Source organism: Centruroides vittatus, unplaced genomic scaffold (genome assembly GCF_030686945.1).
Source record: "Centruroides vittatus isolate TY-2023 unplaced genomic scaffold, ASM3068694v2 contig_717, whole genome shotgun sequence".
NCBI classification, from domain to species: Eukaryota; Metazoa; Arthropoda; class Arachnida; order Scorpiones; family Buthidae; genus Centruroides; species Centruroides vittatus.
The window spans coordinates 2,409,172-2,429,928 of NW_027122456.1; the positions used below are offsets into that span (position 1 = coordinate 2,409,172).

The 20,757-nt window shown below is 35.6% G+C and overlaps 1 protein-coding gene across 1 annotated transcript in view; it reads left to right on the top strand.

Annotated features, from left to right (window-relative positions):
* The first annotated feature begins 19,261 nt into the window (after nt 1-19,261).
* LOC136980695 (WD repeat-containing protein 43) overlaps nt 19,262-20,757 on the top strand; it is a 57,817-nt gene continuing 56,321 nt past the window's right edge. The window contains exon 1 of the mRNA XM_067276875.1: nt 19,262-19,494. Within this exon, the coding sequence (XP_067132976.1) occupies nt 19,309-19,494 (186 nt within the window). The 5' untranslated portion in view covers nt 19,262-19,308. The remainder of the gene's footprint in view (nt 19,495-20,757) is intronic.

Genomic DNA, 20,757 nt, shown 5'->3' on the forward strand with positions numbered 1-20,757 from the left:
CTTTCTAATATTCTTTTTGTGTAATTTTCTTGACTTACTGTAATTGATCCGTCTTCATATTGTTTTCTTTTCATCCCAAGAAAATTGTCGAGAGACCCTGTCGTCATATTAAATTCTTGTTGCAGAGTTCTCAAAAAATCACCGATTTCTTTCTTGTCACTGCCGACAATAAGACCATCATCTACATAAATTGCGATATACAGTTGCCTTTTATTCTGGTTTCGATAAAAAAGACAAAGATCTGTAGTACTGTTTTGAAAACTTGCTTTCTTCATAAATCCGATAAATCGTTTATTCCAGCAACGTGGTGCCTGCTTCAGCCCATACAGACTTTTTATCAGGAGACATACTCGACCGATACCATCATCGAAACCCTCTGGTTGTTCCAAATACACTTTCTCTTCAAGTATGCCATTGAGGAAAGCTGTCTTTACGTCAAACTGTTCCAATTGCATATTCTTTGCAGCTGCTACCGCTAACAAGGTTCGAATGGTGTCATAACGTGCGACAGGACTAAATGTTTCCTCGTAGTCAATTCCTGGTTTTTGGGCTTTGAAGCGAGTGCTTCCATCACTTTTAGTTTTCTTGCGCAGAACCCAACGATTTTTCACAACCTGTGCATCCTTCGGACGTTCGACTAACCTCCATGTGTCGTTTTGTTTTAGAGATTCCATTTCTTCATGAATGGCATGCATCCATAGTTCTCTCTCGTTCGATTGCAATACTTCAGAAAATGAGTTTGGTCTTTGTATCCCCCAGCAACAACTTCTGCCATCATTAAAAATTCATTGTTTTCCATCCAGGATGGTTTACCTCGCTGTCTCTTGCTTCTCCAGTTTTCTTTGTCAGAAGTTTCATTATTTTGCTTCGATAAAAATTCCGTTGATTCTTCTCTTTTATCACATTCACTTTGATTTTTGCTTCCTCCAGAAGAAGACGCCGTGACAAATTCTTCAGTTTTGATTTGATTTTCTCCGTTTCGGCATGTGACCTCCTCCGGTTCTTTCACCTCAGACAACGGAGTGCACCGACCCGATGTCAACTGCTGCTCTCGAGGAAAGTCAAATTCCACAGTATCACTTTCCCGATTGCAGCACTTCTGGTTTGAATTTCACATCGTGACTCATAATCACTTTCCTTTGAGAAGGAATCCAGACTCGAAATCCATCCTTATCGTTAACATACCCAACCAACTGTCCGAAAATAGCTTTATTGTCAAACTTCGATCGAAAATTCTTGTTTACATGTACGTAGCATCCAGTGCCGAAGATTCTCAGATGATCAAGTCTTCCTACTTGTCTACCATACCATAATTCATAAGGAGCTTTGTTCTGAACTGAAGATTTTCCAGTACGATTCAAAAGATATACGGCAGTGTTGCATGCTTCTGCCCACAATCCTTTCGGTAATTTGCTTGGATTCAACATAGAACGTGCTGTTTCCACAATGGTACGATTTTCGCGTTCTGCTGCACCATTTTGCTCAGGTGTATAAGGTGGAGGAATCCATTGTTTTATCCCCCTGTTTGCGAGCAATTCAGCAACTCTTTTGTTGACAAACTCCGTACCTCCATCACATCTGAATTGTTTGACATGTCCATTTGTTCTAGCTTCATTTAAAAATTGCTCAAGCACATCACATACTTCGCTTTTCTGTTTCAAAAAGAAAATTCGTCGAAACTTGCTGAAGTCATCCTTAAAACATACGTAGTAACGTGCTTCTCCTAAAGATTCGGTGGACATTGATCCGTTCACATCTGCATGGATCAATTCGCCAGTAACTGTTGGACGATTCATTCTTTGCTTAAATCGTAGTCTATGCATTTTTCCCAAAGTACATCCATCACAGAATTCTTCTTTGCAACCTTCCACGTTGATGTTCATTTGCTTCAAAACATCTTTTACATGCTGTTTATTTTCATGACCAAACCTTTCATGGTACACCTGTAGAGTATCAGACGCTGTCACAAAATTCACCCGAATGTTTTTATATGGTTTTACAACGCGTATACCGAGCATGTACAGACCATTTTTCATGTAACCAGTCATGACAGTGTTCTTACCAATTTCGTCTCGAATTTTAACACTTATGTCATCGATTACTATCCTGTAGCCGTTCGATGCTGCTGCTCTGACAGAAAACAAATGGACACTTGCATCAGGGACGTACAAAACATTTTTCATTTCAGCATTATACCAGATATTGTTTCGTCGAACTTGAATCCTTATTATTATTGTTAATTGTCTACTTGAACTTTACTTATTAATAGGACTTTATACTGGTGTTTAAAGATTGGCACAGTAATGAGAGTTAGTTCAGGAAAGAACAAAATTTCTTTATTATATCACCTGTAGTAATAATTTCTGTACACATATTATACGTGTTTCGGGCTAGCACGCCCCTCATCAGCAGTATTACCACCAAACACTAAAAAGTAACAACAAAACAAATAAGTTACTGTATAACTTAAAAATTTTTAGCAATAAAATACAATTTTAAAACTTACTGTAAATACATATTCCAATCCCGAGTATAAATGGATATTTCTCGTTTTACAATTAAACATTTCGCTGCATAATTAAAATTAAATAAATATAGTAAATAAAGGCTGTAAATTATTGTTACTGTGCCAATCTTTAAACACCAGTATAAAGTCCTATTAATAAGTAAAGTCCAAGTAGACAATTAACAATAATATTAGAATTTAAGGACAGTAAGGCTTTTACAATTACTTGAATCCTTATTGTTCCTTGGCCATGTGCATACATACTCATATTTTGCTTTCCAAGTGAGATTACTTCAGGAACAACAAATTCTCTATATGAGACGAAGTATTGTTTGTTTGGGGTAATATGCTTGGTTGCGCCACTATCACAATACCATTTATTTGCATCAATGTAGTTTCCAACCGACGCGCCCATGACATGTGAAATGAATACATTGACACTTCGTTGCTTATTAGTCCCGACACCTGTCTTTTTCTGCGGACAATCTGCTGCCCAATGACCCAATTGTTTGCACTTGTTACATAGAAATTTTTGTTTTGCCCGTTCCACTGACATTTTTGTTTTTCCAGAATTCTGCTTCTTTTTATACTCGCCAGAAGCGACAAACGCATTTGTTTCGGTTCTGCCTTGATCACGCAGTTCAATCGTGCAGTTTTTCAATGAGTAAATTCAAACTTTGATTTTTTGACAGAATCGCGTCCCAAAGGTCTTTGAAATTATCATAGTCTTTTCCCAATGTAGATAAAATTTGGCCGTTTAATATTCTTTCACACAAAGTATTTTCTTCGTGTTTCGTTAATTCGTCGTTTAAATCAACAAATAACTTTTGCAATTTGGCAACATGCGTACTAATGTCCTCCTTCTCATCCCGTTTAACCCGAAAGAAGGCTTCAATTAACATGTTCAAACATTGCGTACTGCTGCGCTCAAATCGCGCACGTAATTTATCCCAAATTTCTTTCGCACCGTTGCACATCAACACGAGCTCAGCAACTAGTTTACTTAGCGTACTTGCTATTAAACTTTCCGCCCTCGCATCGTCTTTCTGCCACTCAGCGTATGTTGCCTTTTGTTCATTTGTCGGCTCTGTTGGTAACTCAACGCGTACACGTTTTCCCTTAATAATATCTTCTAATCCGTATGAACGCAACACCATAGAAACGTGCCATTTCCATTTTGCCCATTCTTCAGGCCCTTCGAGCTTATCTACGTTTACCTTGTAATCTGGCAGCCATTTTCCTTCTATTCGTTCTCGTTCGCACGTATTCAACCAAGTATAATTTCAGAGGCGCTCCACAATGATCTCTTTCATTCAAAACTGTACTTTTCTTATTTTCGTGGACTGGGCCCATAACTTATTACTTTTTATTGAAATAAATAACTTTACACGTGGACTTCACGAGTAAACGACATGGCTGACCTGAATGCAGGTTGTTTACATTAAAAAAAAATACAACGTTAACTCTGCTGCTACGCGACAGAGGGAGCCTTGTCATATTTTTTCTTTTTATTACAACAGGACGAAGTGTGACTTTAAACATCAAAATGAAGAAAATTAAATTTATTAATACAATTTAATTTTATTTAAATTTAATCACCAATAAAATATCAAATGCATGTAAATGCACACATTGTCCCGCAAAACTTACTGGCATTTTAAACTTTAAGGAAAACTCTGATAAAATTGACAACATAATTTGTTTACGTAAAGTTGAACAACTGGGAACCTTTTTCGCCAATTTTTAACAGTCGAATCCATTCTCCGTCGATTACATTTACGAGTTTCTCCGAATTCTGATTTTGGAATTTCAATCAAAAGCATTGCTTTTCCTATTGCTATTCATCTTTACTCCTGACAATATACAAGAACGATACAAAGGACCTAGATAAAATACTTATGTTTTTAAATACAAGTGGATAAGCATCCGGGAAAAAATGCGAATAGGACTACACGGTTCACAAAAATTATTTGCAAAAACGTAAAGAATCTTTCCCTCGCGTATATAGGACGACCTAGGAATTAGAAGCTGTGATAAATGAATAAAAACCTCGTCTTATATGCGAGTAAATACGTTAAATTAAAAGTACAGTACGTTGTACACGATGTTAGGTCATAAATTCTGACAAACAACTGTGGTAGTTCGGAAGGAAATATTTGCGAGTCCTCGAGTAACGGTACCAATTAACGACACGGAGAGAAAAAATACACAATGAATACACCTTTCATTTCTTCCGAACGCGGTTCTTTTAATTCACGGATCCCAACTCGATATAGTTTACAGGGGGGAAGGCAGATCACTTCCTGTTACTTCACATATATACAACGCGCGCGTAACACAAACGAACATGAAGATTAAAAAAAGGTGGAACCTAATAACTAATTTACAACTAACCTTATAACTATCTTAGAACTAACAAGGAAAAGGAATGGATAGATTAAGAAAAGTAGAGAAAAGGCAGATAGGAAGTACCCGGGTCCAGGTGGTGTAGTTAACGTCCTTGATGATTTTTACGCTCACAAAAAAATCGTAGTCTCGCTCTACTCTCCAGTAGCTCTATGTCGAGATTCTTCTGCTCTCTCGATGCCTTAGAGATCTTCGTAGCCTCTTTTCTTTCTCAGTCTGGAGCACTACTTGCTACGTCTGTATCGTTCAATGTCCAGCCAGAAAAGTGTCCTTTTCTTTTTTCTACGCTGCCTTGGGCCTATACTTTCTTTGTCCATATCCCCAATTTCGGGGAAGTCTTAACCTTTGTTAGACACTTGGTTCTTGGGAAGGACAACCCTTCCCCTCGAGCGGTAACGGTTCACGTATGAGTCTCTTTGAGACAATGGGAAGGACGTGCGAAAGTAGGAATGAGAGAAGAAAATAGAAACGAAATACAGAACTTATGAACTATATATATATACACTCGAACCTGTTTTTGTGCGGTCTATTTTTGTGCGATTTGTTTTGTGTGATTTTTTGTGTGCGGTATATAAATTTCAATCAAATTGGTATACTGCACAAAAATAATTGCACAAAACACATTGCACGTATAAAAAATTGCACAAAAAAAGACCGCACAAAAACAGGTTTGAGTGTATAACTAAAATATGGCTGACGGCCACACAACTAGGCACACATTCGTTAAACGTTAGATGATCGTGGTGCTAAGTACACGGTATGCAGACTTCAAATGCTTAAAAAGTGGTATTCCGGCGTGATGTGTAGAGCATGATACGTGGTCGTGGTACGGACCTCATGGCATACGTTCGCAATACTAACTGTTAAGTAATGGTCGAAGTGCGTTGTACGTGGTGTTCGATCTTAACTTCTGACACATAACTAGGCATACATTCGTTAAACGTTAGATGATCGTGGTACTAAGTGTGGGGTCGGCTGTTTTGCACGTGTGAAAACCTAACGACCGGGGTTCAATCTGGAACTGATCAGGTTACACTTAAATGTGGACGCGAGATTCGGGAACGTCTTTTGTTCGGGTCAGTGAGACAAGCAGGACGTGATCGGTGTCCAGTCCGACCGTTGTAACCTAAACTTTGTTAAATATAAAACAGCGATTTACGATTAGGGATCTTACACCTAAGAACTTAACAGTGACGACGAGGATTAAGGATTAAGAATACGGCGATGGATCCGGAATCAGTGAAATCACTCGTAAAATCATTACTCGCAGAACAACAGGAGGCCGCACGACGCCGAGAGGAGGTTTTATACGAACTTATCAAAGACATTCGTTTGTCTACACACACACCTTCCTCATCACCTTCATCGTCAATGTCGTCCTCAGGAACACTCCCTCAGTTACCGGAATTCCAACCTGGTGAAAGAAGACGGCTCAAAATTCGACGAGTGGTAAGTCGTTTTGAGTTCGCTTTGGACTGCACAGCACCAGGAGAAAGTCAAGTTTTTTATGACTAAACTTTCTGCGTCCACCTTCAGCGAGTACAATAAGTACTGTATGCCGAAGAGTATTACGGACTTCGACTACGAGGAAACTACTTCGCGGCTTCGCCAACTTTTTAGCAAGAAATGGTCGATCTTCGCGGACCGCTATGACTGTCTACGCAATGAAATTGACGATGGTGAAGACTTCCGCCATTTCACGAACCGAGTGAGAGCAGCCCGACGACGATATAACTTTCGTGCTCAGACAGAAAAGCGGTTCTTTTGTCTCGTCGTTCTCACTGGACTTAAGTCGAAAGCCCACAAGTCATTACGCACTCGAATTCTCCAGAAGCTTAACTCGGATGGAGAAAACGTTACATTTGACGACGTGATAAACGACTGTGAAGAGTTTATAGCGATGCGTTCCGAAAATAAGTTGTACGAAGAAACAGAACGTCTTGTTACATTGTGCCAGTATACCAAATATAAATGACAACACGGTTTCGATTGTACCAGTGTAAAATATTTTCTTATTGACACAAATGCTTTATTTGTGTCGAATTTGATGTAATTTGATGCGTAAAATGCAAAAAATAAACATATCAAATTTCTCAATTTATCTCTCAAATTACTCACCTTAATTTATCTCATGTTTCACTGATCGTTATCAGTTTGTTTGTAAATGGGGAAGAAATATGACACTCAAGTAAAGTCTGTAGAAATTTCGTACTACTGCGAAAAAATTTGTAAAAATACTCCGCTTTACCCCCTACCGCGAAAGTCAATAAACGTTAATTGTTCTATGACCCTATTTTCAAATGCTTTTTTCTGACTTGTAATTCGACCAATTGACAAAGTTTTTATTTTGTTTTACTCATATAAATGTTGTATTTAAGATTTAACAGATATTTTCTTTATATTTTTACACATGAATTTTATTTTTAATTTTTAATATGATATAGTCGTGTGTTAGGCTAAACTCGATCACCTAATATAAAACTTGACATCGCTCAAAATATTATTCAATCCATCAAAATTCTTTGTTGATAGTATAGATATAAATGTTTTCTGTGCATGAAATGAAGCAATCAAAAAAATAATGTGTGGACCATCGAAAATTCGGCAATTTACGACATGATGTCGAATGCGTAAATTCATCTATTTATAACTAAAAATATTCTCGAAATTTCATGAAAAAAATGCATTTGCAACAATACCTAAATGAAATTCTTACGCAAGAAAAAAAATTGTACAATTAGCGCAATTTGTATTAAAGATATTAATTTTGAGAATTTTTGTCGCTGTTATTTCTCGCGCGGACAAACGCGATTTCTCGCAGAATATAATGAAACATCGCTGAGTTTAAAAATAAATCTCGATATCTCTGTTCAAAATCAGGCTAGAATCAATCTTTTTCTTGAAAAAAAAAAATAAAATTGTTGAGAGAAAAGAATTGATAGCGAAAAAGATGCTCGGGATGGTCGCGATCGACGATCGCGATTATCGCAAACTCGTTTTTTCCCGATTTTTTACTACCGCCCATAGTTGCATGGAAGCTTGTTAGAAATTGGCACTTTTTGGAATTTTTTTCTGCGTAAACTCGGCGCGCAATAAAAACGTTATTTATTGCATTTTTCGCAGTTCCGAAAGATTGGAGAACTTAAATTTTTTGAAATTTTTTGAAAAATTTCAGAAAAAATGCGATAAAAAAATCCACTACAGGGCTTCTGAGAGCTACGTCCCCACCTAAAGAAGAAAAGACCAAGAAGGCAAATAGTCCACCGAGGTACTGTACGTGCAAGCGATGTGGTGAGTGGCATTGGTACAAAGACTGTCCACACGTAAGGCACAAATGCCAAAGGTGCAATCGTGTAGGAGATCTTTTTTTTTGTTTTTTTGTAACTCTTTCCGCCCTGTGGCACTAACAGGGCCTCTTATAACAAGCCCATTATGGGTTCGGCCAGGCCCACAATGGTGGCGGCCGGGTGGTGAGGGACGGGGACCGACATATCCGGACGGACCACCCCCGAAAAATTCCTGGGGATTTTTCGACCCATCCGGATTCGATCCCGGTCCCCGATGGCGGCAGGCTGCTAACCTTCACCGCTCGGCCATCCAGCCCGTGTAGGACATCTAGAAAAATTATGTCGACGACCACAAAAGAAAGAGCAAATGTGCTCCGCCAGGGTAGAAATCATCCAAAATTTTGTAAATGCCTGCCGACTGCTAAAAACGAAGATTGAGGTTAATGGACATCCAATCGACTTCTATCTCGACAGTGGATCTGAAATAAATACTATCGAGGAAACGACATACAATGCCATCGGACGACCCACACTCCAGCCTTGTACGAAACGAGCCAGATTTTATGATGGAAGTACTCTTTTCCTACCATTCTTAGGAAAGGGACGCACCATCTTCTGTCACAATGACGTCCGCAAAGAAGAACCGTTCTATGTATTCAAGAAAGGAGCACTCAACAGTGGCGTAGCTAGGGTTTGCTTTTAGACAATCAGCCGTTCGGACATCCTGGGGGTCGATGTGGTTCTTTGATGGTCGATCGAAGATGGCCCGGGACAGTGCCGTTGACAAGTCTGTAGGGCACGGGGAGACTTTCTCTGTTGGCGTGGGAGACACGGTCTAAGTCCGAAGTGGCACGGGTTACAGGTTGGCACGATAGACGAGAAATAGTATTTTTTTTTTTTTTTTTTTTTTTTTTGCGCGTTGACACACGGCGTTTTGGTTATTCGGAACGTTAACCAAGTGCCAGGTGTCCTCGATTGTCGGAGATTATATCAATCTCCGTTCTTTCTTTCATTTATTTTGATTGGTCGTTCTCCCTCAATCACGCTTTCCGAGTGGTTGGTTGGTCCCTCGTTACTAAACATAACGAGACTTACCTGGAGCGGGAGAAAAGTCAAAATCGAAGATGAATTCGATCTTTCATCGATCATAGGACGACTTCCTTCCGCGATTTATGGTTTCTGCCTCGCAGTTTGATATAAACAATGGGTGTCCGACTCGGACACCCATTGTTTATATCAAAAGTCAAAAGTCGTTTGTAGTCGGACAGTCCGACTACAAACGACTTTTACCTACGTTTTTTTAAACTAATAAATTTTTCTCTAAATTAACCGTTTTTTCGCGTCTTTCGTGACGGGTCAGACCTGTCCTGTACATGACATTTCCATAAAAGTTTTAAACAAATACTGGAAATGACAAAAATAAACAATTTATGTATTTTAGTTCTAAAATACAAACAATATATACATAATACAAATTGATATGATACAAACAATGATAGAAAAACTTGTTTTTTAAATTTTTTATAAACTAACTCTATTCGGCGATTTTTCCCGCAATATCGTTAATTACTTTATCATAAAAATTGCTGGTCGTCGATTTTATCAAAGTATTGAAAAGTACTTTTCCTATTGAAAGCAACGCTAGCGACCACAGTTTTTCCTCCGACCGAGTGTTCCTGGCCAATGTATGAATTTGCTTCGTGGTCGAAAAACTGCGCTCAACAGATCCACTGGTAGATGGTACCGTAAAAATTAATGAAATTAAATCAAATGATTCTTTTAGTACGTCTTTGTTCGGATCGTCATTAATTATAATACTTTTTATGTCTAAGGGTAGAGTTATAAACTCCGTAACGTAACCGTATCCGTATTCGTAAATGTTTGCTACACTGGATATCTATAGCAATAGTTATAAACTACCGTAAGGCCTTTTCCGTATACGTAAAGGAACAAACTTTTTTTACGATTTACAAAGTAGTCCATCGTGAGCATACGCAAAATCATCGGTAGTTACTGCCAGATCTAACACTATAATTATTTATTCATTTTATTATTTTTCTACTTTTTTATGACTAAAGTAATTCTTATCTTAAAATTTTATATTATTCAGAAGCAGCATTTTCGGGCAAAAGTTACGTTTTAACCAATTTGTGAAAGTTTCGTCGGTTGCTTCCGGCAGAACTTCCGATTGTATATCTACTGACGGCGACCTACCGCATGCGCAGTTGGTCAATTCTCCGTATCCCTGCCGTAAAAGTTTGATCGATCCAAACTTTTCTTACGGAATACGGTACGGACATACGGATACGATACGGAGTTTATAACCACGCTATACGGATACGCTTACAGCTACGGATACGGTTACGTTACGGAGTTTATAACTCGACCCTAAGAGTTACTTGTCAATATAGTCCGGACACGAATATAAATATTGCGATTCGCTACGTAATTTAGATAAATCAAAAAATTTCCCATAAAATTTACTTAATTTAAAGAATTAAAACATGCTTGGAAAAATTGTTTTTTATAATATTAAAATTATTAACATCTAAAAATGATAAAAATTCTAAAGATTTTGTCTGAAAATTATCAATATAATTACAGTATAATTAAAAGATAATTATAATTAAATATAACTTTGCAAAGAAACGTACATAAAAATAACATTGAATACTCTTTACTTTTTAAATCTTGAACAATTCACTTACAATAGTCAGATAGCTCCCTACCCAGTGGCTAAGGAATAGAATCGTTGGAAGCGTTATAGTTGTGTAGCTTCCACCAGCTAAATCGGATGAGGTTGGTGCTCTGTAAAGCACATGCGCAAATGCCTATAATCTGGCTGCTTGGAAGCTGACCCAGTTTCGATAATACAGCGCTTCCATTTCGCCACTGATAATCGAATATACAAAAGCAATCTTACCGTTTTTTTTTCACATGTAGTATAGAAATTTGTAATAAGATACAAAATGTGGTTATAATAAAATATTAATTTTAATTAATTCAAAGTACGTTCAAATATGAAAATAATCGCCCAATATGAATTTATATTTTAGAAAATACAAGGGAAAGTACCACCGCTTCCAATGACGGCACGCCACTACTCTTCAAAACTAAAAGGTAAGGTATTTTGTTTTTACTGCTATTTATGTTCTAACCAATTGTCATCATCATCTTTTGCATTAGTAATTTTTTTAAAATCTAAAATGAAAGCAAATAATGTTTGTCAAAAAAAGTAATATTTCAAACAAATTAAAAACCGTAAGAATAAGAAAACGTAAACGTTTATTTGATTATGAGGGAGAAAGGGCAGATGATCCAGAAAGAAACTTCTACAGAAATTATTTCTTAGCAATAACAGATCAAGCCATATCTTCATTACAAGAAAGATTTAGAGGCCGGATGGCTGAGCGGTCAAGGTGGCAGCCTACCGCTCTGGGAGACCCGGCATCGAATCCGAACGGGTCAAATAATCCCCAGGAATTTTTCGGGGGGTGGTCCGTTCGGATATGTCGGGCCCCATCCCTCACCACCCGGTCGCCCCATTGTGGGCCTGGCCGAACCCATAATGGGCCTACTAAAAGAGGCCTTTTTAGTGCCCACAGGGCGGAAAGAGTTAAAAAAAACAAGAAAGATTTGAACAAATTGAAAATCATATTAATATTTTCGACAATATTCCACTATTAAGAACAATGGAAGACGACCAACTTAAAAAGTTTTGCACGGATTTAGGTTTAAAATTAAGGCATGTAATCGTGATCTAAATGGAGCCGGTTTATACGAAGAAATTAAATTTTTTGTTCGATCTATACCAATGGTGAAAATGCAACACCAGTACAGTGCTTGAATATGCTGAGAAATATGCACGACTCTTTTCCAAATATGGCCATTTGTTTAAGAATATTATCATCAATTCCGATTTTAACAGCATTGGAGGAACGAAGTTTTTCTAAATTAAAAGTAATTAAAAATTATTTACGGACAACAATGTCACAGGAACGATTAACAAATCTGACACTTTTATCTATTGAGCACGAAATATGTGAAAAATTAAATGCGATGATTTAATAAAAGGTTTTGCTGAAATAAAAGCCCGCAAAATTAATATTACATGAAATAGTGAGAAAGGTTCATTTAAAAAGAAATTAAGATAAAAATAAATGAAAACAAACACAATCTTAAAAATATATATTTTTTTTACACTTTTTGTTTTATAATTTCCGCAATTTTGTTTAAATAAATTTTTGAACAGTTAACGTTAATTATTTTACTTGTTAGGGGTTTTTAAACTAATACTTTAGTTTATTTTTAGAAAAGGCCCCGCAAAAGCTAGGAGCTTTGCTGGTCTGGATCAATATGGAGGCTTTTAGCTTCAAGCGCTTTTTTCCACCGATATTATGATCGTACGATTCGTTTTTACCGGCCGAAGCTTACTGCTTGGCTATACTCAGGAAACGGAAAAGTATACCTTCCGGAAGATCTCTTAAGGGTAACTGGCCCCTATTCGGACATTATAGACGTGGAGAAAACCCGGAATATTCTACGTGACTAGCCGATCCTGGCAAGGCGTGAACCTACTACCGAACTCCTAGCGTAACCGCTTGGCCAGAATGGTTTAGGATCAATAATTGAAATTAAAAAGATACTAATCGCGAAATATGAAAATGATACACGTATGGCAGCTCTGGCGGTTATATTTAAGATTCCAAAGTCGATGGTGTGCGACCAGTAAATCGATTTTTATTTTATTATACATTATTTGCGTATTTTATTTATTGTTTTCAGATTTTAAAATATTACTAGCACATCGCTCGGCTTTGTCGTATTGCAAGAGAATTGAGGCTAAGCCTGAATAAAGAAGCGATCCCTGTATTTGTTAGGCACAGTACCTGCCGGGTACGGCAGTCACGAACCTTGCACTGGCCGGGTACGGAGAGACGATTCTTGCACTTGCCGACAGGAGAGGCAATCCAAAAAAAGAAGCAATTTGTCCATCGATTGCTTTGTTCTTGTGTTTTGTCCATTTATCGTATGTGTTTTCCGTTCGGCGCACGCAATGCTCTTTTCATTTTTGGCCCCTAAGCCTATATTCCGTTAGGCGCGTTCAGTTCCATCAGAAAGCATGGGCATTGTCAGTTTAACACTTTTGTATATCGAAAAATCTTCAATCTCTATTTTTTACATTTAAATGGACACTCATTACATTTTTTAATTGCTCATCGTAATGAAAAATGGCAAAGTTTAACCAGTTTTAATTTAACCGATTTTGAGAACGAACACAATTTTGTAAAAAATGTCATCCTGAAAAATTTCCAAATTTTCTTAGTTGGTAAAAAAAATATCCCCATCTAGAAACGCTGGCAACATTGCGTGAAATCTTTCGTCGGTTCTCAACCTCACTTCCTGCTTTCCTGTCCGAACTTGCCGCGTGATGTCATGACATCGCATACTTTCTCGTCCAGGGCCGTTTTTAGACAGGATGTTTATAATAGAAAAATTCTTAATTTAATAAACGGAACAATTATTAAAATTTTCGTTCAGGGAAATTTCCGGATCTCACACTAGGGTGCATTCAGTGCACTGTTGCCACGTCTACCGATTTTGCTTCCGGTCTACCGATCTACCGATTGAAGCATCAAATCTACCGAAAAATTGACGATAATTCAAAAAAGAAATTTTTATTAAAGAAATTATATAACATCCACCCCAATCAAAAATATTGATTTTAAAAATCCAAGAAATTATTTAACTATAGAAAACATGTATTTTGGAGCAAAAGTCATCGCTTCAATGACTCAACCGAACCCTACAGATGAACTGATTAAATTTTTTCGACTACGTTGTTTGGATTTTTACATTGAAAGCTGCACCCAAATTACTGCTATATTTCCTGTTAAAAACAACTCTATAAAAAAATTTAGTTTTTTGAACCCAACCGTTGTTAAAAGTAGGACTATACATACAATTACAGATGTTGCTTTGTTATTTTCTAATCTCATAACTGATCGCGAGCTTCAAAGTTTAGATTCCGAATGGAGACTATTAAGAAATCAAGAAATACAGTCGTTTAGCAATGATGTTCAAGTTTTCTGGCGAAATATTAAAACTATTACTCTGGGCGATGAAACTCTTGCTTTTCCAGTGTTGTCTCGTTTTGTTGAGAATATCTTGTGTCTGCCTCATTCTGCAGCTAATGTGGAAAGAATATTTTCGTCAATAAATTTGTTAAAAACAAAACAAAGAAATAAACTGAGCTCTGAAACATCGCTGGCTTACTTCTCACTAAACAATTAGTTGGAAAAAATTACTATTGCGATTTTCCTGTGAAAGATAATTTAATTTCAAAAATAACAAATAGAGTGTTAAACAACATAGAAACAGAAGATATTGAATAATAATAATAATTATTAATATCCGAAAAATAATAAGTAATTTTTTGTTAGAAAAATGAGACAAAATGTAGGGTAAACTTGCTTAATTCGTACCCCTTAAGGAAAAACCATCATATTATCGAAATTAATAAACAAAAATTATTTTTCATTTTAAGTAACTTTTATTTGAGAAATATTTTATTACTACCATAATCAAATTTAGCATAAATCTTATAAACTTCTGAGAAATAAACAATTTAAAAAAACACTAAAAAAGTACGATTTAGAACCATTCATCTTAAATCGTACTGATATATTCTTAAATCGTACTTTGAGATCCTATCATTGGTTTGCATCTTAAGAATCAAAATCTTAATCAATAATGTGTGTAGATTCGGCTGATGGTCCTCGCCAATTCTTGGCAGTCATTGCTGTTGTAATCCGTTGCTTTTTATTGGTTCCTGCGCAAAGTTCATATACCCATATCTCACATCGTGTGCATTTGATCATACTTTTGCGGTTATTTTTGAAATCAGTAACTTAGTAAAAAAATAACAGTTTACGAATCGGTAATAGCTTATTGTAACATTCATCTAAAATGGTTTTCCTAAATCGAACCAGTATGTTTTAAGAACTTGCCTGGAGTACGAAATAGGCGCAAGAGTCGAACAAGTTTTACATTTGCCTCCAAGAAATTTGACAACAAATACTCATATATTATCACATCAGGTGAAATCACAAAAATACGCATTAATACGTCACAGATAGTTAAAAAACTTATACACGATCCAATTTGAAGAACGTTCTTACGAAATGTGCAAAAATATTACAGAAAAAGTTGAAAAAAACTTATCTTTTCAATATTTTTGTCGGAAGCAGCGTAACAGCGTGTTGTCTGTCAGATGGTAATATGGCCGACTGTTATTTACTTTTTTTGTCACTAAAGGCACTAATAGCTATTACCGGAGTCGAGATATAAGCGAAGTACGAATTAGGCGCAAGTACGAATTAGGCGCAAGTACGAATTAAGCAAGTTTCCCGAAAAATAATAAGTAATTTTTTGTTAGAAAAATAAGACAAAATGTACCTACTTAATTAGTAAATTATTCTCAATGTCAGATGTGGTAGCTGTATATACGTAATGTGAATGTATGTCTCTTTAATCCGAATGAATAAATCCGGTAGACTTCCTTTCAGCTATCAGGTTAGGTACACCTTTATTGGAAATTACAAATGCATTTCGGGCCTATGTAGCGTTTAAGCCCCTCCTCAGTGTAATGCTACAGAAATATTAAAAATAAAAATAAAAATCTTAGTTAAATTACAAAAAAAACGCGAGTGTAGATAAACGCTACATAGGCCCGAAATGCATTTGTAATTTCCAATAAAAGAGTATCTAACCTGATAGCAGTAAGGAAGTCCACCGGATTTATTCATTCGGATTAAAGAGATATACATTCACATTAGTAAATTATTTCTTTTTACGTAAGTGTTCTGTGTTAGTTTTTTGTTTTTTATTGTTTTATAGTTTATAATAGAAAAAATGATAAAAAACATTATTGTTTATGTGAACCCTTTTTCTGCCACAAAAAGTCGATCTACCGAAAATTACCGAAATCTACCGATAATTGCCTAAGGAATCTACCGATGGCAAGCTAATCGGCGTGGCAACAGTGATTCAGCGGCAGTGTTCCCAACCGTGGGGACTTGTCGGCACAATAGCGACTTTTAGAGGGACGTAACGACGTATCGGCGACTGCAAACAAATCAGCCAAAAATAGCGACTTTTGAAATTTTTTTATTATTATTTAGAAATATAAATTAATTTTTATGGTTTTCAAATTTACAGATTTTTCTCTATCTTATAGCGCTCTCTGGCGACGACTAATATTATTATAATAGACAAAACTGTAATTTTAGATTTTTCTAGTGTGCAGAGCTAAAAATCTGTAAAAGTAACATTTTGTAACAAAAATAAATCTGTCCGGGAAATTTTTCAAATTGTTAAAAATTAATGTTGGGGTAACCACAAGAGCATTGATTAATGATTTAAGTATTTATTATTAAGTATTAATTATTTATTTTGAAATGTCTAAAGTTTTACCAGAAAGCAGTTAGTGAAGCGTTTAAAAAACTTCCAATTGGAAATCTTTTTTTTTTAAATAAAAATTTAAATTTTTTGAATAAAAACGTTGTTAATGCCAATAAAATGTGCAATTTAAAACCAATTACTGAAATTATGAAAATTGACATTATTGTCGACACACTTGAAAATGAATACAAAAATCTTAGATTTTATTTAAAATTTGATGAAGCCCCTGATAATACCACGTACTTGTGATTTATGGACACAAATAACAGAAATTAAAAATTTCAACGACGAGTATTTGCTTAAAAACATTGTACAGTACAAGTGGCACAAAATGCCTTTGTGAGATTCGCCGACTTTAAAGGGGGGATACAATTAATCCCGCGTCACTGACACCAGTATAAGATTTGGACTGGTGTAGACTGGGCTTAAATATCCCGCGTCAGGATGAGCTTAAGGGAACCCGTGTATGTGGGCGATGGCGAAGGAGGCAAATGATATCAAGTGTTTACATGCGGAAAACCGTTTATTTGGACGAATACATGCTTACATCGGTTTGATGGTATCCAAATCTCAGCGATCTTCAGTAACGTGCACGAGTCCGGTTGGTCGATTTATCCAGTCCCGGGCGGACGAGAAGGGCCGTTCTGCGATGTTGACGGGCGGTGGCACACTTAAGGTTCCGAGTGACGACACTACACACACTGTCTTAATCCTCAAGAGGCATGTCCGTCCTTCCGAAAACACTCCTTTGACCTTGAAGTCCCAGTTTTTATACGTTTTTCTCGTGTACTATCCACCTTGCGGATTGGCTCCTCGTCCCTTTCCTCGCTTTCCGATTGGTCTCCTTTGTTTTCAAGCGCAAAATGAGACCATGTCAGATCGCGGGAAAGGTCCAATTCGAGGTGTCTATTTGACACCCTTAGTCGACTATGCTCCAAGCTTGTTGATAGAACCACAACACCTGCACTCATAATTTAATTCGTTGTTTGCAATTGATGTCATTTTGGAATTTTAACGATCACGTGATATTTTTCTATCTCTCCAATTTTTCCCTTTTTCTGAAATTGTTTTCCTAAGTTCAATTTTTTTCTTTGAATACTTGTGTCAAACTTATACCTCTTTATGAGTGCGTGTGTCAGAGCTCTACCTTTGGATTAAACATTAACAGGTCGTTTAACACGCGTTGACGTCATCCCGAGACTCGTTATTTATATTTTTCGTTGCGTTGTTTTGATTAAGAGTTTTTTTTCTCTCTCTCTCTCTCTCTCTCTCTCTCTCTCTTATATAATTTATCGTTAATTTTTTCACAACAGAATTCTGAATTTTTGCGATTTCGGACCTCGTCTGGGTCCTCACACCTTAATTATTCCGCACGAAAACGCTGATGTGGAACGTGTATTTTCAATGTTGGCTGACATTAAAACCAAAAAAAAAAAAAAAAAAAGAAATCGTCTTGGAGTTAATTTAACTTCGGCATTGTTAAGAATTAAAATTGAGTTATATAATACAAATTGGCGTTGTACTAATTACGAAATTACTCAAGAACATTTTTAAAAATCAACAAAACTATCTATTAATTTAAAATAAGAGAAGCTGAAACTGACAAACAGTCGTCAGAAGGCGAAAGTGACTCTGATTGAAGTCTGTTTTAAAACCTATTATTTTTTTCGTTTTTCCATTTTTGTTATATATGTATTATAATTATATATCGTTCGCGTTGTTAACAATTCAATTATTTTTGTTAATTTTTTTAACACAACTATTATGTGTACAACTTTTCTTGTATTGTATGAATAAATTTGTTTTGTAATAAAGCCTTTCGACGATTTGAAAATTGTTGTTTATTGAGTAGCGACAAAGTAGCGACTTTTCAAAATATCTGTGGCGAAATCAGCGACTTTTATTTTAAAATGTAGCGACATTTATTTACGAAAAGTTGGGAACACTGTTCAGCGATCGCTCTGCGTCTCCACCACAACGACATGGACTGCTGTTCGTAGGTAGGCTTTCCAGACGTCCCGTTTTGACCGAGATTGTCCCGGTTTTCCCAGCGTCCCGGCCAGTTTGTCATTTTGTCCCGGTTATTTGGTAAAATTTTAAATGTGCCGAATATACAAGAGGTAAAAATAGTGCAGTGAATATGCAAGAAGTAAAATGGCGATTTAGCAACTAAATTTGATCGTCGATGCTTTTGACTTTTGAAAGTCAATTTCACCTCATTATAAGTTGTCCAGGCCTGGTGTAGACAAACTCTAATAAAGCTTTCCTAATTTCTACAGAAGATTCTGGTTTTAATCATGCTTGAGAGAGATTTAATTTAATTCGGAAAGCAAATTAATTTACAAAAAAACCGATTCTCTATAGAGAAGCAGTTACACGACACAAATGATTTAAGATACGTATAAAATAAATTTTTTTCAAAATCAAAAAAGTTAAATTACAATATACCTTTATTCCTGAAATTTAGTTATTTAGAAATAAAAAAATAATTTAAAATAAAATTAATAAATATTATGATATGGGATAAAACAATTGAAGTAAAGCAGCCAATGAGAGGGTTTTTGGCTATAAAGAAATATGTCCCTTAGCGTTAGAAACCGTCATCTGGCAGTTTATATTTTACAATTTCCATGTGGCTGAGAAGCAATGGCGACTAATTTGAAACGTCTTTCGTTGTCACGAGAGGGAATTTATTTGGCTTATGCAGGTATAGATGGAAGATTAAAAATATGGAATACCGAAACTGGTATACTAATGCACGAATATACACCGAGTTCGCATTTATCGACCACGTGTACTTGTCTTGTATGGTCTCCAACAAGGAACGATCGAGTAAGTTGGTTGGTTGCTGTTGAGATTTAGTTTTTTTTAATACTCTTTCGTAAATATTATTAATATCGTGTTTAATATGACTAAATATGAATATTCAAGAATAATATCTTCTAACATGCTGTTTTATTTCAGCAAGAGTGTTTATAATGGCCGGTTTTGCCAATATTTTTGGTGAAAAGTTTTTCAAATTGCTAATTGAAATATAAATTTAATGAGATAGTAATGAATTAGGTGTTTTTTCCCCGGAGAAAACACATAATAGGAAGGTTAATTTGTTTAGTTTTTACCAAAATAATATACATGAGAACCAAGAGTTTGTCAAGAACAATTTAAATGAAGATCATTAACATATGTGGAAATAATTTTTCTATAAGAGTAAAGGGTTACATTTTATACCCATCATGCAAATCAACCACCATTTTTGTATTGATTTGTTTATGCTTAAAAAGTCAATTTTATATGTTGGTATATACAGTATATCATTTTCATTATTCTTAAGACAATAAGTATAACATTGTTTTCAGTTTAGAATGAATTAAATGTGAAATGATTGAAGTTAACTTTATTCTTTCACAAATATCAAATGTTATAGAATGAGGTCACATAGTTTGAACACTTGAGAGCTTTATACTTTACTTCTTTAGATCACAATAATTTCTTACTGACATGTACTAAGTCACATATGCTTAAAATTGAAAAACTATACAACATTCTTGGATCAAAAAGGTTTTAATGCTAAGTACTTTCAGAGATCATGTTTTGTGTTTTCAAAACAATATTACTAAAATATCAATGTATAAAGAAGCCAAATTTCTTGTTTAAAGATGTGTTTTGTGAAAAGGTTAGTTCAAATCAAAATTCTGAAATAAACATTTTTCAAAACATGCATCTCCAAATAGAAAATTTGGCTTTAATTATTATATTAAAGTCAAAATTTTTCAGCATAGATACTGTGTAATATGCTACAGTTATTTTTTTTATAAAGTTTTATATATTGGTATTTATTAAATGCAAATTTAATAAACATCAAAATATAAAACTTTAAAAAATAATGGTTACTGATTCCAAAACATTTCTGTTTTCATTACATATACAATACATACATAATATGGGTACGTTCATAAAGTCGAATGAGTTAAATGAGAATGACGACATCGTTATTCTTATTTTAGATTTTTCGACTGATTCATTTATAACCAAATGGCTATTTCTAAAAATTGAAACTATGAATGTTGCTAGTGCAGCCTTGTCTGAAATATTTTT